This window comes from Anopheles stephensi, chromosome 3 (assembly GCF_013141755.1).
Source record: "Anopheles stephensi strain Indian chromosome 3, UCI_ANSTEP_V1.0, whole genome shotgun sequence".
NCBI lineage: Eukaryota > Metazoa > Arthropoda > Insecta > Diptera > Culicidae > Anopheles > Anopheles stephensi.
In genome coordinates, this window is record NC_050203.1 from 27625356 (window position 1) to 27644469 (window position 19114).

General features: G+C 42.3%; 3 protein-coding genes across 3 annotated transcripts in view; all 3 read right to left on the reverse strand.

The window, feature by feature from the left end:
• LOC118511541 (protein dead ringer-like) overlaps positions 1-1204 on the reverse strand; it is a 110559-nt gene extending 109355 nt beyond the window's left edge. The window contains exon 1 of the mRNA XM_036054746.1: positions 414-1204. The gene's annotated coding sequence lies outside the window, so the exon portion shown is untranslated. The remainder of the gene's footprint in view (positions 1-413) is intronic.
• Positions 1205-8859: 7655 nt separating this feature from the next.
• LOC118511547 (adenosine deaminase-like protein) lies at positions 8860-10349 on the reverse strand. Its single transcript, XM_036054755.1, has 6 exons — positions 10234-10349; positions 10027-10169; positions 9765-9953; positions 9388-9707; positions 9170-9312; positions 8860-9113 (listed from the first exon to the last, which is right to left on the reverse strand). Exons 1-6 carry the CDS (start codon positions 10312-10314, stop codon positions 8913-8915), a joined length of 1077 nt encoding a protein of 358 aa, XP_035910648.1. The 5' UTR covers positions 10315-10349; the 3' UTR covers positions 8860-8912.
• A 683-nt stretch (positions 10350-11032) lies between these two features.
• On the reverse strand, positions 11033-17568 carry LOC118511548 (GTP-binding protein Rit2). Its single transcript, XM_036054757.1, has 3 exons — positions 16943-17568; positions 15777-16237; positions 11033-15134 (listed from the first exon to the last, which is right to left on the reverse strand). Exons 1-3 carry the CDS (start codon positions 17127-17129, stop codon positions 15009-15011), a joined length of 774 nt encoding a protein of 257 aa, XP_035910650.1. The 5' UTR covers positions 17130-17568; the 3' UTR covers positions 11033-15008.
• Positions 17569-19114: the final 1546 nt, after the last annotated feature.

The window sequence follows — 19114 nt, forward strand, 5'->3', positions numbered from 1 at the left end:
TAATAAGGATCCGGAATCCGGAATTTAATTGTAGGAGTGGTTATATTAATAATTTCCGGTCTTGACACAACCGGACCGGAGTTCAAATCCCATTCAGATCGCCTCCCTGTACTATCCTAGCTACGGATAAAATCAAGTCCCAGGAAGCCAGGCAATGGCAGGAAGAGACCTCTCGAGGTTTATTGGCTACCTCGTACGTAATTACAAAAAAAAAAGCATTTAACTAATAAATAAATGCCAATAAATTAAGATTGCATTAGGCCGAGTTGTAAGCTTAAATAAAGGGAAGAATATTCATCGATTAAATGATCTTTCCCGGGATAAGGCAAACGCCAGGAAGGAAATGCACCGTGCTTTTTGTGTACTGCACCAGCACAAGAATTTGAGCTGTTAATATGGCTATGAGACCTTACCTTATGATTTTCAGTTGAGATTTTCACCGAGTCACCAGTATGTAAATGTCAGTTGCACTAATTTAACACCATTCCGCTTCAATAAACACAGAGGACGATTTGGCTTTACTTCATATCACAGTACTGTATTATGCATTTAAACAGTAACTAATGCAATCACAGCTATCCCCGACACACACGCACACACTCACTCACTATAGTTTTCAATATGTTTTTAATTAACCGATCACGCTTTTCCTTTAATCTTTTCCTAAAGCATTTGCCATAGATGGAAACATCCGCACCGTTGTTGATCACCAAAAATAGAATTCACGCACTTTCACTCTCGTGTGTGTCGGTCGACAACAGCTTTTCTTAAACGATGTTCAAAACACGAACTGAAAAGAGTTGGAGAAACACAAATGAGCCACAAACACACACACTTGATGTCACCTGGTCATCAACGCACACGCACACACGACATGCCAAAAGTTGCTTTCCGGATGCGATCACCAGGCGTCTGGAGCGGTTGCGAGTGTATGTTGGCGAAATGCACTCTCAAATGTATTATTCGTTTTTGTTTATTATCACACCGGTATCTCACTACACTCGGCGATTTTTCACAATGCAATTTTCCACCCCTGTTTTGCACGCAAAACGCGACTATTGAGCGAACGGGCGACACATTCGCGAACGCACACGCGGGGACCGGCAACGAATGAATGAATGAACGCACGTCAAAGGGTACACGCGACCCGCGACCAATTCGTCGTTCCGTCGTCCTACCAACCCCCACCACCACCACCACCTCACCTCTCACTTTCTAGTTCAACAATAGTGCGGCAACAACAACAACAACCCCCCCAGATAGGCCCACACGGAAGGGACAACAACGCGATCACTACTAGGACGGACTAGGACGTGGATACTATGCGCCTCCTCACACACACACACACACACAGATGGGGCAGGTGTTGCGTACACGGGCACGCGTGCGTATTGATAAACAGTGTCGTAGCGAGATCGATCGATCGATCGTTACATTGTTTGGCGGCCGCTTCAGCGATACGATGCAACCAACCCGACTGCGAACGAACACACTGAAATGAAATGCGAACACACGGCGGCGCCGGCCGTCACGACTGCTTCCGTGAATGGTGGTTCTTCCGACTGGTCCTCGCCTCATCGGGGTGAGTGAGACCCTCAGCACCAACAACAACGCTAAGGGCCGTTACACACGGGCAGATTATATTGGGATGGATTGGGCAATTTCGTTACCTTTTCTTTGAATGTTCCTCCGAGATGAAAAACTGTAAAAAGTGGAAAAATGTTGAGGGAAAATTAATTTCAGAGAAATAAATTAAATTTAAATTAATTTTTTTATTCTATTATGTTTTAATATAGAATAATTATTTATAAGCTCCTTTATTTATTCCTTGATATATTTATCAAGTTTGTATTAATTTATTTATTTATAATAATTATTAAAGACCAACCTGCTAAGCTACACTGATTCTTCACTGAGAGTTTACAGACATTTTTTTGTAGGCATTTCCTCCTAATTATATGTCTTATCTCGGACTTACTCGGTTTACAAATTTATAACAAATGTTACATTAATTTTAGTTAAAAACCTATAATGCTGATAGAATTAGTAAAAGCGAGTTTTCATCAACGGAAATATCTAGACAATATTAAATTGAATATAAAAACATTTAAATTTTGCATATTTTTTACTTTCATTTCATACTTTCCTATTCCTATTCCTTTATTAAAAAAATAAAAAATCGTTTTATGAACAAATTTTCCTTCATAACTTAATTTAGTAGTTTCAGCGCGAAACAGAACTTTATAAAACACCCAACGCAATTACATTTTCCATCCAGTGAGATCACACACGCACGCACACCACCATAAACACGCACGTTTTCCACCCCTTTGTACTTGTAAAAAAAGAAGGCGTATTATAAATCGTGTGCCAGTGTGCGTGCTGCTCACTCATCAATGAAATGAGCTCACCGAGCGAGAAGATTCATTCGTGAGGTAGCGTGTTTCTCATCGAGTGAATGGCGAACGGACGATACAATCTGCATTAATTTGATACGCCTTGTAAAGAGATTAAAGTATTTTAATTATTATTTATAGTTTAGTATCTAAATTTTATTATTGCTTTCTCACATTTTTATCCCCAAAAGATGAGATGGAAACATTGTTAATCGGATGGAAATAACGATACAGCCGATGGAAATTTTCCATCACGCTTACTCACCTGCCGAACAGAGCGAGATGACTATCGAGCAAACGTCTCACATCATGCAAAAGGGTGGTTGAAAATGAGATTCTACCACCACCGTTTGGCGCATTTGAATGTTTATCTTTCCGTTCGGCGCGCGTTTCTGCTGTAAAATCATTGTAATTATTCATTGCACCCTCTGTCTGCCATTCTGTACGCCAGCAGCGTCACTGCCATTTTTCCCTTACCCAGTGTAAAAGAGATGGAAGAGATCGGTCCGAGAGTACATGCGCACTCCAGCAGGGCTACTTGATTTTGATATAGCAATCGTGGCGAAGCGATGCACATAACGCCGTTGCAATGGGCAATGTGCAGTAGTGTACCACGATCAAGTTACGATGTGGCCTTGCAAGATGTGCATATCCCATCGTCCCAGTTCCTTCGTAATTCCGTGGAAAACCTTTTTTTTCCTCCCATTGGGAATGGATTTTATTTGACCCGCACACACACGCACACTCGGCAGGACACCGGTTAAGGATGGATTTATTCGAAAGCAAGCACGAATCGAGCGGGCGTCAAAGACCGACGAAGTATCGGCAGCGGCAAGATGTGTGCCACATGTTTTTGGCTTCGATCGCTCCGATCTCTCTATTTCACTTTTTCTTAGGTTTAGTAAATTTTCTTTCCATCACGCCGACGACGAACGGTCGCATCCTGTTAGCTTTGGCCCAATGTTTTTCCTTGCCATGTTTTGGCTTTGTTTTTTTTGCTGTCCCTATTCATTCTCTAATTCGAGACTCTTTGTGTGTGTTTTTTGGCCGGCGTAAGTGTATGCAAATGTGCGCAGGACGAGTGTGTGCGTCCCTTTTTTGTATTGGATCATTGACAGATCCTTTGCCATTCGTTGATCTCACCCTGCTGGCTGTCCGTGTGTGGCTTAGGATTTATGGATGAACTATTTCGTCCTTTCTTGTGCATCATCGAAGCGACAAAATCGATCGAGGGATTGTATCTGAAGAGTCATATTGCGCCATATTATAGATTCAATTTTTCCATAAGCTTCATTAGGACGATCTTTGTTTAGAAAATGTGGGATAATGGCTTCTGTAAGACATTTTGGATTTTTTTATGGGTAATATAGATTTTACTTCTTCTATTTCGTCGTCTGATAGGTCGTCAAACCGCGGCAAGGGATCATGAAGCAAATCGAATATTGTGAGTTTTTTTATTCTCCCAGTAAAGTATGATTAAGGGTTACAACATCCAACAACTCGCGTTTCAACATTCAACAAAAGTGCAACATTTTGAGTCCTTCTTCTTCCTTGGCACAACCTCGAAAGGTCTCGGCCTGCCTTTCGGTAACGTTATTTTATTCCTAGCTGGATAGTGAGTCCTGCGTACGGCGAGGCGGTCTGGGTGGGATTTGAAGCCCGCTCCTGCCGTGTGAGGACCGGCGCCGTTGTCACCTTGGCCACCGGACCGAACTTGAGCCCCGATTTTGATGCCTAACCTAACTTATTATCAAAATAAGATTATATTCAGAGGACTCTTGGCGATATTATGAACAATTTGAAGGTCAGTGGACTACTCAAGATTCACCAAAAAAATATCTCCTGTGTACGATAAAGTGTGGAGAACAATACACACAACCTTCGTCATTTTAGGTAATAGCCCTAGGTAGTGGATCTTGTATCCACTTCCACTTGTATTAAGGAGGTCCTAGTAAACTTGATAAATTCTAGAAGTTATGTTTTGAAGCAGTTAAAAACAGATGCCTATCTGTCGATTTTAATACTAAACCGATCCACGCGAGATCCACAAAATGACTCTACGTGGCCCCATGCAAGCACTTTAAGTTGGAAGAGTCCTCCAATCCTTGCTTCTTGAACGTTGGAGATGCTTTAAGCGCCAACAAGCTACAGGCACATGGTTCTTATTCCCCAAAGTGAACGATATGGAAGGAATCGTTCCACAAGGCACATAGGGCGATCGTTATTTTGCATTAGAATTCGCATCCGATTATCCTGGATGATAGTAGATCATCACGATCGTGTTACAACCCCCAGTAGACATATTCTAATGGAGTTGTTTTCAAGGTCTGAGTTCTAATTCCTAATTAGCTTAAGAATATTAGAACTCTCCAAGCTACATCACACAGTGCCCTTAGCGCGATTTTACTGAATATTTGTGTCAGGGTCATTGAAAGGTTGGACCTTTCGGTTCAACGTCACCAAGTAAATCAATTATTTGACAAACATAATTTAAAAAATATTCTTTTCCTTAGCACTAACACTTCAGAATGCAATGTGTTTACTCATTCAGGTTAATATAGTTGTAACCACTTAACTTAACTCCGTAAGCCAATCCTCGGCCCCTGCAATCCTGTAAGATTCGGTTTAGCCCCGATTGAGTTCTGATAAATGATATGATAACAAAACTTTATATAATATCGTTAATAGCACTTCATTCCTACTCGTACAAACAATTTCATTTCCCTAAACTTCTTTTTGTATAAGCTAGCAAGCCATTTCTAACCTTCAACAACAATTGTCCAATCTTCTGCCCTAATGAACTCCGGATCGTAAAAGTTGCCCCCCGAACAGTACTAGTTTTCCCCAATTTCCCAGCACCCAGCAAACTGCCAATTGATTGCATTAAATGAAAGCACTAATCTGTTTCGCGTAGAACACGTAGAAGGTTGCGTCATGGGGAAATCGGTGTTAATCCTTGGGTGAGCAAAGTTTTACGATTTCGAGCAGCCGTGGTCGTAAAGCTTGCTTCCCATCACCGGCGGGAAATCCAAAAGTGCGGACACGTGTCCGGATTTTGCTGTTCTATCCAACTCACAGCCCACAGTGAAATGATGAAGAAGGTGCTTTTATGCGTGATGTAGTTTAGTTGTACCGAATAAAGCAAGCAATTATTGTTATAAAACCAGGAATTTCTCTGTATGGAAACGTTTCTAGCAACTGCCAGAGAAAAATCTGCACTGAGAAATTGCATTTTGCAACGATTCGCTTGCTGAATGGCGGCTTCCTTTCCCATTGACACTGGCTCATCCCCCAGCATCCAACGAAAGCGCCCATTCATCATTATGCAAATGCCGCTGCTGCTGATGGGGGTGGCGATGGTGGTGGATGCTTCTCTCCTGCTCTCTCTCTCTCTTTCGTTAATTTGACTTATCATTTATCTCACTAATTGATTTTCTCCGACCAAAGCCAAATGACGTGCCGACGTTTCATGGCAAAATGGAATCGATCTATTCGGTGCTCGCTCGCCTATCCACCGATCGATCGGGTAATTTATCGTGCGAAACCATTAATTGCTTTCCTTGGGTTGAGGGCTGCGCTGGGAAGTTAGTTCAGTGCGGGAAGAAATACTGAACGTGTTCTACTAAAAAGATGCTTCTTTTAAAAGGCATTGAACGACTACTTCCAATAAATGTGTCCGATTAAGTTAAGCTAACTTACATGATGAAATTGTTTTCCCCGCAAGCGAACCACCTGCAAATGCTTGCCAATAATGTCCATCAATCCAATGTGGTTACTTCTCTCACGTACCGCATAGTCTTCCTGATGATACTGATGATGGTTCGGGTTGTCTTTGCTCTAGGTTTTGCGCTAGTTCTTTTGCTGGGCGCGCGCATTAATTTTCGTCCAACGCTACGCTAATACCCGTCGTTGAAGCGGAGGTAAAGACACACGATACGAATGAATTGAACGGAGCGAACGGTTACAGTGAGGAACAATTTTTTGCGCCAGCTATGCTACTCGGATAAGATAAGCAGGAAAATAATAATTATTTTTGAAGCTGTCATTTGGGGCGGTCCTCCGGTGGCCGAGGCGATAACGGAGCCGGTCTTCACATGGCAGGACCGGGGTTCAAATCCCATCCGGACCGGCTCCTCGTACGCAGAGCTGACCTTTCAAGGTTGTAGTGCCAAGAAAACAAGAAGAAAATCCTAAAATGACGAAAAGAGATGAATGCTTCAACTGTAATTGTTTAGATAAATGTTCTAAAACACCTGACTGATGGACCTAATATCCAATTGAACAAGCCAAATGAGAGACCTTCGGTGCTCGATCGCAATCAGTTGCTGATGCTCTATTGAGCAACGAGGGCCATGATGACCTATTTTTGAGAATAGCCTTCGTGCATTTATGTCCCTTTTTCTTCTGATAACTGCAACGAGCCTATTTCCTAGGGACTTTAACCCAACCGAGGAGAGGCCCGGTGTTAGATGTGACAGCGGTCCCGGTCTTCACACGGCAGGACCGGGTTTCAAGTCTCATCTGGGTGCAAGTTTCCTCATAGTGACGATGGACTATCCAACTATGCGGTAACAATAAGTCTAATAAGCCAAAAATGGCAGGCATGACCTAAGAGGTCGTTAGGCCAAGAAAGAAGAAGAAGAACAACCCAAGGAAAAGACAGTGAGTGGAGTAATTTCGTTCGAGCCAATTTGAAGCAACTCGTTTCAGCCGTTATCGGACTGTATTAAAGGGTCACGTTTCGTTGCTAAAATCTGAGTCATTGTTTATCGTATTATCGTAAATCATCTCCGCACGGCAGAAAGAATATACCACATGTTGCAGTGTGAAGATCTTTAATGTATGTGTGCCTTACAGAACACCAGACAATCTAAACAGTGATAATAAAAAATATTTCAAATTTTACCAGCAACTCGATTTGATTCCTTAGATACAGTTCCATACATTCAGAAACTGCTTCCGACAAATCTTGCCTTGGTAACCTAACTATCCCTAACAATTAGTGTAAGCACAAGATTCTATCTTCATTACACGCGGAAGCAAAAAAAAAATTGCAGTGCACTGTAAATCGCTAGTTCTCATCCTGCTCCGTACACTCCAATACCTCACCACCTTCTCGCCCTACGCCCAACGCACCAACGAAGCCCCAATCGAATGCGATGCGCGCCGCAATGCTCCACAATTCGTAAATGAGGTTCTGAGAACGATTTTCCCGGGCAACCTTCCCAGTATCCTTTTTCGTGTATCGGTAAAGCCGGGAACCGGGCGAACCTTGGAAATGGGAAGGTTGCTAGCACTAGCGCCTAGATCTGCAGGCAGACAACGGAGCAACGGAGCGAGTCTCGTTCGCGCGCTCCGTATTTATTTATATTTGATGCTGATGAGATGTAATTCATCTTTCGAATCATTAATCACGATACCGATTATGTACCATTTCACGTCAGTCGATCGCCCGCACCCACAGAACGGGCGATAATGATGGTGGTGGTGGTGGAGGAGGAATGGAAGAGCGATGAAAATGGGAATGATTGTCTTTTTGTCTGTATTTTGTTATTGCATTCTCTAAACCTTTAATGGCTGATTAGTGGAGTGCAGTAATGAGAGTTGGGAAATGTTTCAATTAAAGTTGGTCGAAATTAAATGTGCTATTGCTGTACTCAAAATGTCTTTTCAAACTTAGCAAAAAATGTAGCTCAATGTATTAAAATCAGTTTGCTGAGAATATTTTTCAACTCATTAATTAAATAAGTCCTTGTGGTGTTAACCAAGTAAATTGTTCGCCTCTCTTCCACTTTTCAATACATTATGGTTCACTGAATATTGAGTTTATGGTTCCTAATTAAAGAAAATTAAAGGAAAAAAGGAAAAGAAAAGGGAAAAATTGGACCCTTTCAATGTATAATTTCATTTAACATCTCCTATGATTTTCGCGCTAAGCAGCAGGCAACATTCAACTAGCGTGCAACATTAGCTTGCTATAAATTTTATTTTATGGCAAGCATTATAGCATTGCTAAAGGGAAACGAATCGGTGAACATCACGATTTTAAAAATTTAGTTTGCGAATAGCTTGATTAAATTAAATTTTGCTTTCAATAACAATGAAAGATTATTTTAAAAAATATATTAAGAATTTTTTTATTAAAAGTAAAATAGAAGAAACATAATAAAAATAAAGGAAACCCCTCAAAACTGTTAGGGGGAATTTGATCTGTAACGATGGATGGTAAGAGCTGTGAAGCATTCTTTCCAAAATATTAGCATTTAAATTTTGTACAAAACGTACATGATAGCTTTTACCTAAACAATTAAAACTTTAGTGATATTCTTCTTTTAAAAAACTTTGTAACTCAGGTAATATTAAAACACTTTGTTTGTTTCATCAGTGTGTCTTCTTCTGTTGAAAAACTGGCTCATTTCAGCTTATACAAATTCGAATTTGTATTTTATTTTATTCCATGAGATTTTACTTTTCATCATTCACCCTTAACACAACCCTAACAAACCAATAATTTTATTATGGCTTACATGCGGTTTGGGCCTCGAAGAATTGGTCAATTTTGAGGCGCAGTTCCTTTTTCTCCTGCTCGGTAGCGAACGTATACTCGACAGCATTTCGCTGCAGCTCCACTATCTGCGCATTGGACAAATCGAATGTTTTGGCACATATCTGTAGCTCTTGCGATAGGCTCGTCTCGAACACGCCGAAATCATCCGTCTGAAATTATGGTATTCAATAAAGCATTGAATTGTTATCAACCACTGCGTACTTACACAAACACAGACGGGTTGTTTCATTTTTAGCAATTTAGCCACGTGATGATCATCGTAGGAAGGAACGGTTTTGCATTTTACATTGCTCGTCAGGCAACATTCGAATGGTATTTTATGTTCGCTAGCGTAGGCAAGATTCTCCCCTGTTGATTGAATAGAATAGAGTGTAAATTATAATAAAAAAAAAGATAATTTGCTGTAGATACTACACTTCTTACCTTCTATGAACGTCCCATGTCCGATACGGTCCACACCCAGCGCAAGCATCTCCTTCACCTCCTGCACATCCTCAAACTCGCCACAGTGTAAAGCCAAACGGAAGCCATGCTCCCGTGCCGCCTTTAACGCGGGGATAAAGTCGACAAATTTTGTGCCGAACGGATTGCCACTCAAATCGAAGCCAACCATCGTGCCGGGGTAGAGGGTGTCTAGTTCGATGACAAGTTTAACATTTTCCATCGCTTCCAGCACACCCTTGGAGCGGTCGATTGAGGGTAACAGTTTAACCATGATTGCCGGTTGATTTACTGGCGTTTTACTGGGAAAAAAGATGAGTTGTGGGAATGCGAGGGTGAATGTAATACTCCCAACTTACCTGATCACTTCCAGCACCGTTGATAGGTATTCCCGCTTCGACATCTGGGCGGTGGCTTTTGGTGTCGTCCGGAGCTCTAGGTAGATCACGTTGTCTTTGGCAAAATCTTCAATCACACGCTGAGTCGCACGTTCCAGCGTGTCCCGGCGATCGGTCAAATCGTGCGCATATTGAAACTTTTTGAAACATCTTGAAGGATTGGTAGAAATATATTAATAAACCTTCTCAATCCTCGTGCCAGCTCCACGATGGTACCACTTACTCTTCCAGGGTGAGCGATTCTCCGTTCAATATTTTGTAAAAGCAGTCGTCGATCCCGGTCGGAACCTCCTTGCCGTACTTCAACTTACGCAGCTCACTCAGCGTACTGTTGCTGAGCGATCCGTTCAGATGGGCATGCAGCTCCTGCAGTTAATCAACATTTAATCCTTTAAAGTAACACTCGAAAACATGCGCCCTTTTTACTCACAATCTTTGGTAGTAGCTGATAAAACTCCATCCTGCTGGAAAGAAATGCTGCTTCTGTTTGCTTCGCAGAAAGCCGCGGCATTCGGTACGCCGTGTGTAGCCAAAACAAATCAAAGTGACAGTTGATCGCGACAGTTTGGCAAGGGAAAAAAGGCGCGAAGCTACGTAAGCGATTTGAATTGACCGTTAAGTCGGTAGATCATGTGCATCGCAAATAAACCCCCGTCTTGGAAGAAGGCCTAAGCCGTATTGTTTGCGTGAAAGTAATTTAAAAGAAAAGCGAAATTCAAATCTCTTCAGGAGAAATTGTCATCTTCAAATCTTCAAAGAGACACTTTATGCTGACGCTGTTGAGAGGTTGCTTGCCGACTGATCCGAGGTAGTAGTAGGCTTGGAATTTTGGAACTTCATAAGGGAAGGCTGGTGGTAGAGGCGACAACAACGCCTTCAAACGTCTTCAAAAGGCAGGACCGGGGTTCAAATCCAATCTGGACAGTGAGGGCTAACTATCCAACTACGTGGTATCATTGAGTCTAGTTAGCCACAAATGGAAGGGAAGACCTTAAGAGGTGTTAGAAGAGAAGAAGAAGAGAGAGAGAGAAGGAAATCGATCACGAAAGGGCACGTTTTCTTGAAGTTAAGACTGAGGCTACTTGGATATCGACAGCTTCGACTCCTCTCAGACCTACTAACCAGGTCCAGGTCTTGTCTTTGAACATCGTATTAAAGTCACTACTCTTATGCAGGAATTGCAGGACACGGAAATTAATTTTAATCAATTGAAACGACAGGAACACAACTCCACATTACACATGCTTCTGCTTAATATTTATTGTTTGGGTCCAATTTCTTAACACTCGTTTTTCCCCCCAGAACAATTTTCTCTTCTACGGAAGTAAATTTGGATCACCTGCCTACTTCACACTCTTGTCTGGAAACTTCCTCTGCAGGAAATGCCTGGAATCACCAACATCCAACAATTGTTTTCGGTTTCAAATGTGCTCATGAGCTTTGGGGGAATGTTGCTGGTTGCGAGATGCGTCCTATCTCCTCCACCATCAATCCCGGTCTGGCAGTATTGGCGACCTGTATATATTACCTTATTCCTTCCGTGCGTCCATGAGCGTGGATATGAGATGGTTTCAAACTGGAATCATGACTACTATCAATACCGCTTGTGCTGTTGATACAATAACATTTGCCTTCGTTAACAAAGTCAGCCATTTTCTCTTCTACCCTTCCGGGACTAGTCTCCCAATCTATCTTTTGGTGATGATGATATCTTTCTATCCTGCTCGGTGTATGCGTTCTCACTAATATGTATGTAGCTCCTCTACGTCCTCCTTTCTTTGCTTTGCTCTGCTTAACAATTTGCTTTCCAAAAAACAGTACGTTTAGAACTCTTGATTTCATCGCCATTTTGCTGCTGTTTATAACAAATGTTTGTTTATCACCAGTTTTTTCAATGTTGCGTGTTTCATGTTCTAGCAATTCTTTGTTCTTTTTTTATACAAAACTTAATTCAATTTCAGACAAAGCGTGCTAAAAGCTAACTGAAATGTAAGTGGTTGGTGGGTGGCAAATATAGGGATTTTGAATTATTGTCGCTCGCTGGGATCAATTATTGTATTGGGTAATGAAAGTATACAATAGATGATGGGAACGGTACGCAATCGATTGTCCTGAAGGAAAGAAACGGTGACTATGGCGAACTAGATAAGCTCTAACTTAAACAAGAAACTTGCAGAAACCCGTTAGATTCCAATGGACTGAGGTTCTTTCAGTTGTCAATCTTCTAATCTACAAAACGTGCGACAGGACAATTGGGACAATTCACTCTCTACTTGTGTAAGGTGACTACCCTTAGAAGCTGTGAGTTAGCGCTCAGAGCAAACGTTTGGGATGTCATTGGGACACCCAATGACCCGAAGGAGCTTATCAGCAAAAGTTAGGATGTTATTGTCCAGCAAAAAACTGCGACAATCCGAAAGAAGAATTATCAAGGAAGACTTTCAGGCAACTTCAGGTGCAATAGTGGAACATTACTTCAGGACAGAAATTGATATTCCAGTTCTTGGACGAATCACTGCTCAGGATATTAATCTCTAGTTACCAAACATTTTATTTGATTTTACATAAATGAATTGGAGGATGTCCTTCAAAAGGCAGCTCAAGCTTAAGTTTCAAGCCAAACATATGGTAAAATTCACGAGGCTTCTGGCTACTTCGAAAGAAGTATTCTACCATCCGGCGCGTCGTCTTGAAAATTGCATTGCCATACATGGCAGACAAATAGTGTAATTTTGAAAGATCCCCTGAAAGAACCCTGTACATAACAAGTCCCAGTACTCAAACAACGCCTCTGAGACTTGGACTCTGTCCAAAACTGACGAAACCCCCTTTAGCCGCGTATGTGTGGGCAGACAATGGAGGCGTGCAGCGAATTAAACTCGCCAGGCTCCGGTGGGTCCCGGTCATGTCATGAGAATGACACCGGACGACCCAGCCCGTGAAGTCCTTTTAGGAAATCTGACTGAGACTGAGATGGAGTGATGGCGTTGATGCGTCCGCCAGAACGACCAAGATAATCGATTACCAGACGAAGGCGCTGGATAATTGAATAACTAAGTAAGATCCTTTGGAATGCATCCGCAAAACGTTGGTAATATTGCTTTTTTCCGTAGTTCATTTATGGAATAACCTTAACAGTGCCCCATTTATTCCTCTGTCGCACCCTGGGTAGATATACTTCATTGGTCTTCTTCTTGCATGTTTTGTTTCAGCGGGTTGGTGTTGGTTGGCCTACCCTCCAAACTACTTATACGGGACGATGCGCTACGCATCGCTATTGCGAGTGTCACACTAGGTAATTGGTTCTTTCCGGTGCACTTAATTACACCTAAGGTTGGGAGTTTGTACAACGCGACAGCTCTAAACAGCTGCACGATACGACTGTGTGGCTAAGACTGTGATGGGGGGGGGGGGGGTTGGGTGTCGGTCTGATGGGGCTGGTGGTGGTGGGAGGAAGAACTTCTTCTACAGTCTACATGTTGACAATTCGATTTTTTTAGCACAATATTCGGGTGTATATAGATATAACATATGCGTTACGTACGATTACCATTGCTATTGCTTTCGATTGTATCTCTGGTATGTGCCCGGGGAGGGGTTTTTCGCTGGTTTGTTTGTCGTTTTCACGAAGGATCAATCTTTGGTTTTTAAAAACGTTGCCAGTGAGTATCATTGTGCATCATTTCAACGTTGCAAATAGAAAGGAAAGTTATAAAATAATTAAAAGTAGTTGAAACTCGGTTTGAAGCTTCATGATAAATAAAAATTACTCGAGTTTACGAAAATGTTTGGATAAATATTTTTTTTAACACGGGACTTAGTGATTTAAATCTTCCCCTTTCAAGACCAAGTCCTTAACTCTTGTCTACGATATAATATTTCACATTTTAAAACAATGAACCCGTTTTTGAACCTCAAAACACTCTCTCGCTCTCGCACCTCACCCTTTGCTATGGCGGACTAGAAATCTTACAGTAAGGTTGTGTCTTGGACCTGTATAGGCTGCTGTATGATGATATTTCTAATACAAATATAATATTATTTAACCCTGTTTGAATACTTTTGCTCTATTTGCGTACAGTTTTCTGCAGTTTTTTTTTTTTTGTAACATTGTGGTGTAATTTTGGGAATTTTGGTTTGCATCGAGTTGCGTGCAGTTTTTAAATTATACTTAATATTTAAAAAATACGAAATATAAAGTAATGAAATAGACGTAATATGAAAATTAGTATTTGTACCAAAGAAAAGGAATTAGGTTTGATAGTTCCATCGTTTTGTTTAGGTTTTTTTGGCATACATCACAGATATTTTAGTTTGATAAGTTTTGGTTTAGTTTCAGTGTTTTGCTGTAGTACTCGTGTACCTGTTTGGAGCTTAGTTTTTGGTTTGATTTAAACGTACATGCGATAGTGGGGTGGCGAAGTGAAGTGTTGATGACGAGAACACTACCATAGGATGGTATGATTTGAGAGACAATAACCTAAGGATGACCTAATGCCTATTATACACGCTACGCATTCTATGCACGATCTTCTACTGCACTAGGTGCGACCTTTAACCTTCCTTCTGCCCAACTTCCGGTACTGCTACATCCCTCGAGACTTGCCGTAGTGCATCGTAAACGATACGGGGAAGGAAAGCTAATTCCACTAACTTAATTGCAGGTTGGAACGTTTTTTAAAGATTCGTTGACTTGTGTTAACGCTAATGTACTACTGTCAGATGAATACTGCTCTAAAAAGACAATGGTTTGTTTAGCGTCTTCTAATGCCAGTTAAACGATATTTAAAATCAATTATACACTATCCATTTAAAACGGGACCAATAGCATCTGCTCATCTTGCTATTGAGCTCTCTAGAGCTCTGTGCGCATCTTATCTTACAGTTCTGTAAGGATTTTGATTCTTTATGTTGGTTCAATCTCTGCTATCCATTTGCTTTGAAAGCGAAACAACGTGAGATAAGTAGAATTTTTCTCCTTTTTTATCGTTGAATAGAAGCACCTTAGAAAAAGGAATCCAACAACAACCAGCAGCAAGTAAACGAAACGTACAACGCATAGCTCGTTGGGACGATGGGAGACCTATACGAACTGAACACCATAAAACGTGCCGATTTACAATCAACCCAGTAACGCCAGTAACAGCAACGTATGACTCATTGGCTGACTGCACACAAGCCCGGGGTTAGCCCGTGTTGTGCCACCTATTGATTGATACCGGTAGCATTTCGGCGGCGTCTAAAGACGAGTGCAAATATTGACCGTAACCGCCACCAGCGACTGCGCCGCCTTGGGTGTATCTTTTCCGAGCTGGAACCACCGTTCAGTGCCTACAAGAGGTGGATTTGGAAGGATTAGTAGAGGAGAGAGAGAGGGAGAGAGAGAGTCAAACATTAAAAAGCGATACATAACAAACATTTATTCTGAACCTGCAATACAGTAGGATATTGATGTTTTAAATTTAAAAAAAATGCTGAGGGAATGGTTTACTCTAGCGACCCTGAATGTCAGGTGATTTTGGGAGAATTGTTTGGAAAGATATCTATAATACTGCTTACGAGAGGACAGGCTAGATGGGAGTCGTTATCCATTCGTGCAGTCTGTGGGTCTGATAGTCATTTCCAGTTTAATTAATTTTTTTGCCTAAATTCGGCAGCTACTTCATTTGCTTCATCAGACGTTAGATTCGAGAGTGGAATAATACTGATATTTTTGCCTTAATTTTCCTTGCGATCAGTTTGTACCGCATTTTATAGATCACGGGGATGGGTGATCATTAACGCATTTATGGGTTGATGGTTTGAACGCATTTTATGGGTTCAAATCCCATCCGGGCCATCCCCCAGTAGTGAGACTATCCAACTATGCAGTATCATTAAGTCTAGTAAGCCAGAAATGGCAGAGAGATGACCTTAAGAGCTCGTTAAGCCATGAGAGAAGAAGACGAATTATAAAAAAAAGGCTCAGCTTACCCGTTGTTCCTCCTTTCGCCGTATCTCACGCACCAGCGAGAAAAACGCCTCATCGATGTAGTGTCTTAGGGCGGCCGACGTTTCATAGAACGGACACCCGAACTGCTTGGCCAGCGTTTTGCCCTCCTCCGTCGTAACCTTCCGCTGCGACTGCAAATCGAGCTTGTTAGCCACCAGCACCAGCGGAATGTCTTCCGTTAGCCGTACACGGGCAATCAGCTTCCGGTACTCGGAAGCTTCCTGAAAGCTGTGCCGATCGGTAACCGAGTAGCAGATGATGAAACCTTCCCCGCACCGCATATACTGATCACGCATGGCCGTAAATTCCACCTGTCCGGCCGTATCCAGTATGTCCAGCAGGGCGGCTTCTCCATCGATAACGGCCTGCTGCTGGTACGAGTCCTCAATCGTCGGATCATGATAGTCCAGGAAGCTGTGGCTGACGAACTGAAGGGTAACGGCTGTAAATAATGAGCAGGGCATGCCCGAAACGGAACAAACAGGTTAACAGGTTAGCTATTTTAAGCGGCAAGCAAGAAAAAAAGTCGCCTTCCACCCTGCGTGTCTAGGCACAGGACGGAAACGGAGCGATATCATCGATGACGCACGTCGCCAAACTCCGTGTCAGCCGTTCATCAGATCGAAGGGTAAACAAAAGGTATGTATGTGCGTGCGTGCGTGTGTATTTACGGGCATACGCTTTTCCCGGTGGCGTGGGCAAAAGGGCTGGAAAAACGCTGAACCCGAAAAGAGCACCATTCTAGCGTAACCTTTTCCTTTGCCCGGTCCATGTTCCATGGACGTGGTGGTGGTGTCCGTCTCTAACGGCTGGCATCTAACGATGACAAATGTTGTTGTGTCTCGCTCAACAGTTGGAACCGGGCACGAAGGGCGAGTGCAAGTGCCAGGCCAGAGTGGATCGATAATACTATTCACGTCACTCGTTAATCTCCCCCGTAAACAAATGCGTGCGTTGGCGGTGTTTGCGCCTTAACGCCCACCTTATGTAGCGGGAGAGAATTTTTTTTAATGCTTTTTTAACACGTCTCGAAGGAAAACTGCCATGAAGCATACGGTCAACACACAGCCAGGGAGTCGTATTCGGTCGAAAGCAATCAACCTTTATCGAATGGCTGTTCCATGTTCCGCCGATTCCGATTGCTTACCCGATTTCCCGACGCCTCCGTCACCCAGGATCACTATCTTGTACACCCGCAGTCCGCTCCGGGTGGTCAGCGGGTTCGTGGGTTGTTTCGAATTTTCACCACTGCCATCCGTCTTGACCGGATTGTACTCGATGGATTGGGCCCGATTTTTCTTCCGCGCTGTGCAGCCCGAAAAGTCGCCTGCCATTCCAACGCCACCAACGCTCGGCACGTTTTAGCTAGAGCTCCAGGAAATGTGATCGAAGTAGGCAGATTGCTCTTCTTCAAACGAACTGCCCCCGTAGACCGTCGTCGTTTCTTCTCACTTGGATTAACTTCCTTCTTCGATTAACAGCTCCCAAAAACGTGACCGTACCCGTTTCGGATATCCTTCTGAAAGCTAGTACACGGCACTTTTCTCACTGGCCGCCACTATATTTCACCAGAATCGTGTAAACAATGCACACATATTACGCTGAACCACTTCGCCGTTCAACCACGGTCCGGAGCGCACTACATTGCCCTCCTTCTTGGAGACGTTCGCGAGTCTTTGACCATCCTTCCCGTTTCAAGGAGTTTCTTCCAATTCCCTTGGGTGTCAGGTGCAGTCCTTCCTAGGATACGCAGCGTTTGAGTGTGTTTGTTGCTGGCTTGTTTTGATTGACGTTTGACGTTTGGGAGGAAACGTTTTGGGCGATGCGTTTACCGTGAGCGTTTGGGTACTTGTAATTTGAATTGCGGACTATGGGCCATCGAGAAAATACGGGTTTTTGTAATTAAAATTTCACCTGTTTTACTGGTTTGGTCATGCAATTTGTACATTTTTGGCAATTTTCTGGAAAACCTGTCAACAAGAAAATAGCTTTGATTAAATAGTTATTTGCACTACAAGCTCTTCGCGGGCTTGATCTGTTTGGTAGCGCAGTCATCTACTAATCCATAACCCCAGACTAATTATTGGAGGACGTTTAAACACCATCGCTGCACAGAATAGAGTCATCCGCCAGTAATAATTCAGGCGTTCCTGGTACAATAATGAGTCATATCCTCTTGTCCATGTGGAAAGCATGAAGATACGTTAAATTCTAGGGCATCCGGTATCATTCGAATGGCATGATGAACCCATCAGTGTTTGAAGCGTCTAATTTGCTCACCGAACTAAATATCCCTGGTCAGCATTATCCTTCTCAAAATTCCTCGGAAAAAATGCGTCAATTTTGTGTATAAATCCTGTAATACTGAGGGGTGTTTTGAATGGCGCAAGATATCTTGACCCCTAATGGAGGTTGAGTATGATCGTCCCATGATCATCAAACGGATGCTAGCATTTTTGTATCTTTCTCAATATTAGTTTGGTTTTTGGAACTTTGGTTTTTGGACAAAAATTTTCTTGAATTTTTGGAGAGTTTCTTGTTCTTATCCTAAAGCTAACAGCAAACAAAGCGAATCATATCAATTTACATTGACTTACAGAAACGCTCCGCAAGCGTATATACGCCAAGTTGAAGAAAATCCATCATCTCCACCCTACTTTGTAACAATGATTGCAGCAATCCTGGTGGGTGGTTAATTTTTTTAAATAGTTGTTTAAATGTTATTAAATAAAGTTATAAAATTGCATAAACTTACCATCAGTTAGAAGCTTAAGACTCATTTTCATTATTACTTCATGACACTTCTTAACGACTTCATTTTTTTTTTTTTGAAAACATAGGTTTATTTCCCTTTACATTCCATTATCCTTTGTTTCGTGTATGTGTGTGTGTGTTTGCATTCTGCGAGTTCTGCCGCTGCACATAATCAATAAAGTTTTAAAAACATCTTCCGAAGGATTTTTGTTTCTTTTTTTTCGCTCTTACCCAAACTCTTTCCTTACAGTAGGAGTGTGTTTCTAGGGGTTTCCCATCTTCTTTCTAGCTCAACCGTTTCCTTCTCTTCCTTCCCAGAGCAAATACAAGTATAGCAATAGTAGTTTACCGAGCTTATCAAAATCAAACATTCTCCTCCCAGCTAGCTGGCTGGCTTACCCCTTTTTTTCACCAAAACACGAAAATTTGTTTCCCCCTCATAATAATCCATCCGCGCTTTTGTCAACCCAATTCCATTTCTAAGTCTCTTCCTATTCGGCAACGATATGCACCCGCCCTATCTATGTGTGCGCGCGTTTTTTTCCGTTTTAATTCAGTTACGAAT

Coding starts and splice junctions, on each gene's coding strand:
- LOC118511548 (XM_036054757.1), bottom strand. CDS start 17,129: ATGGCAGGCGACTTTTCGGGCTGCACAGCGCGGAAGAAAAATCGGGCC. Junction 16,238..16,942: donor CGGAGGCGTCGGGAAATCGG/GTAAGCAATCGG, acceptor CATTATTTACAG/CCGTTACCCTTCAGTTCGTC. Junction 15,135..15,776: donor GGCGAAAGGAGGAACAACGG/GTAAGCTGAGCC, acceptor CACCTCTTGTAG/GCACTGAACGGTGGTTCCAG.
- LOC118511547 (XM_036054755.1), bottom strand. CDS start 10,314: ATGCCGCGGCTTTCTGCGAAGCAAACAGAAGCAGCATTTCTTTCCAGC. Junction 10,170..10,233: donor ATCAGCTACTACCAAAGATT/GTGAGTAAAAAG, acceptor GATTAACTGCAG/GAGCTGCATGCCCATCTGAA. Junction 9,708..9,764: donor ACGGTGCTGGAAGTGATCAG/GTAAGTTGGGAG, acceptor CTTTTTTCCCAG/TAAAACGCCAGTAAATCAAC.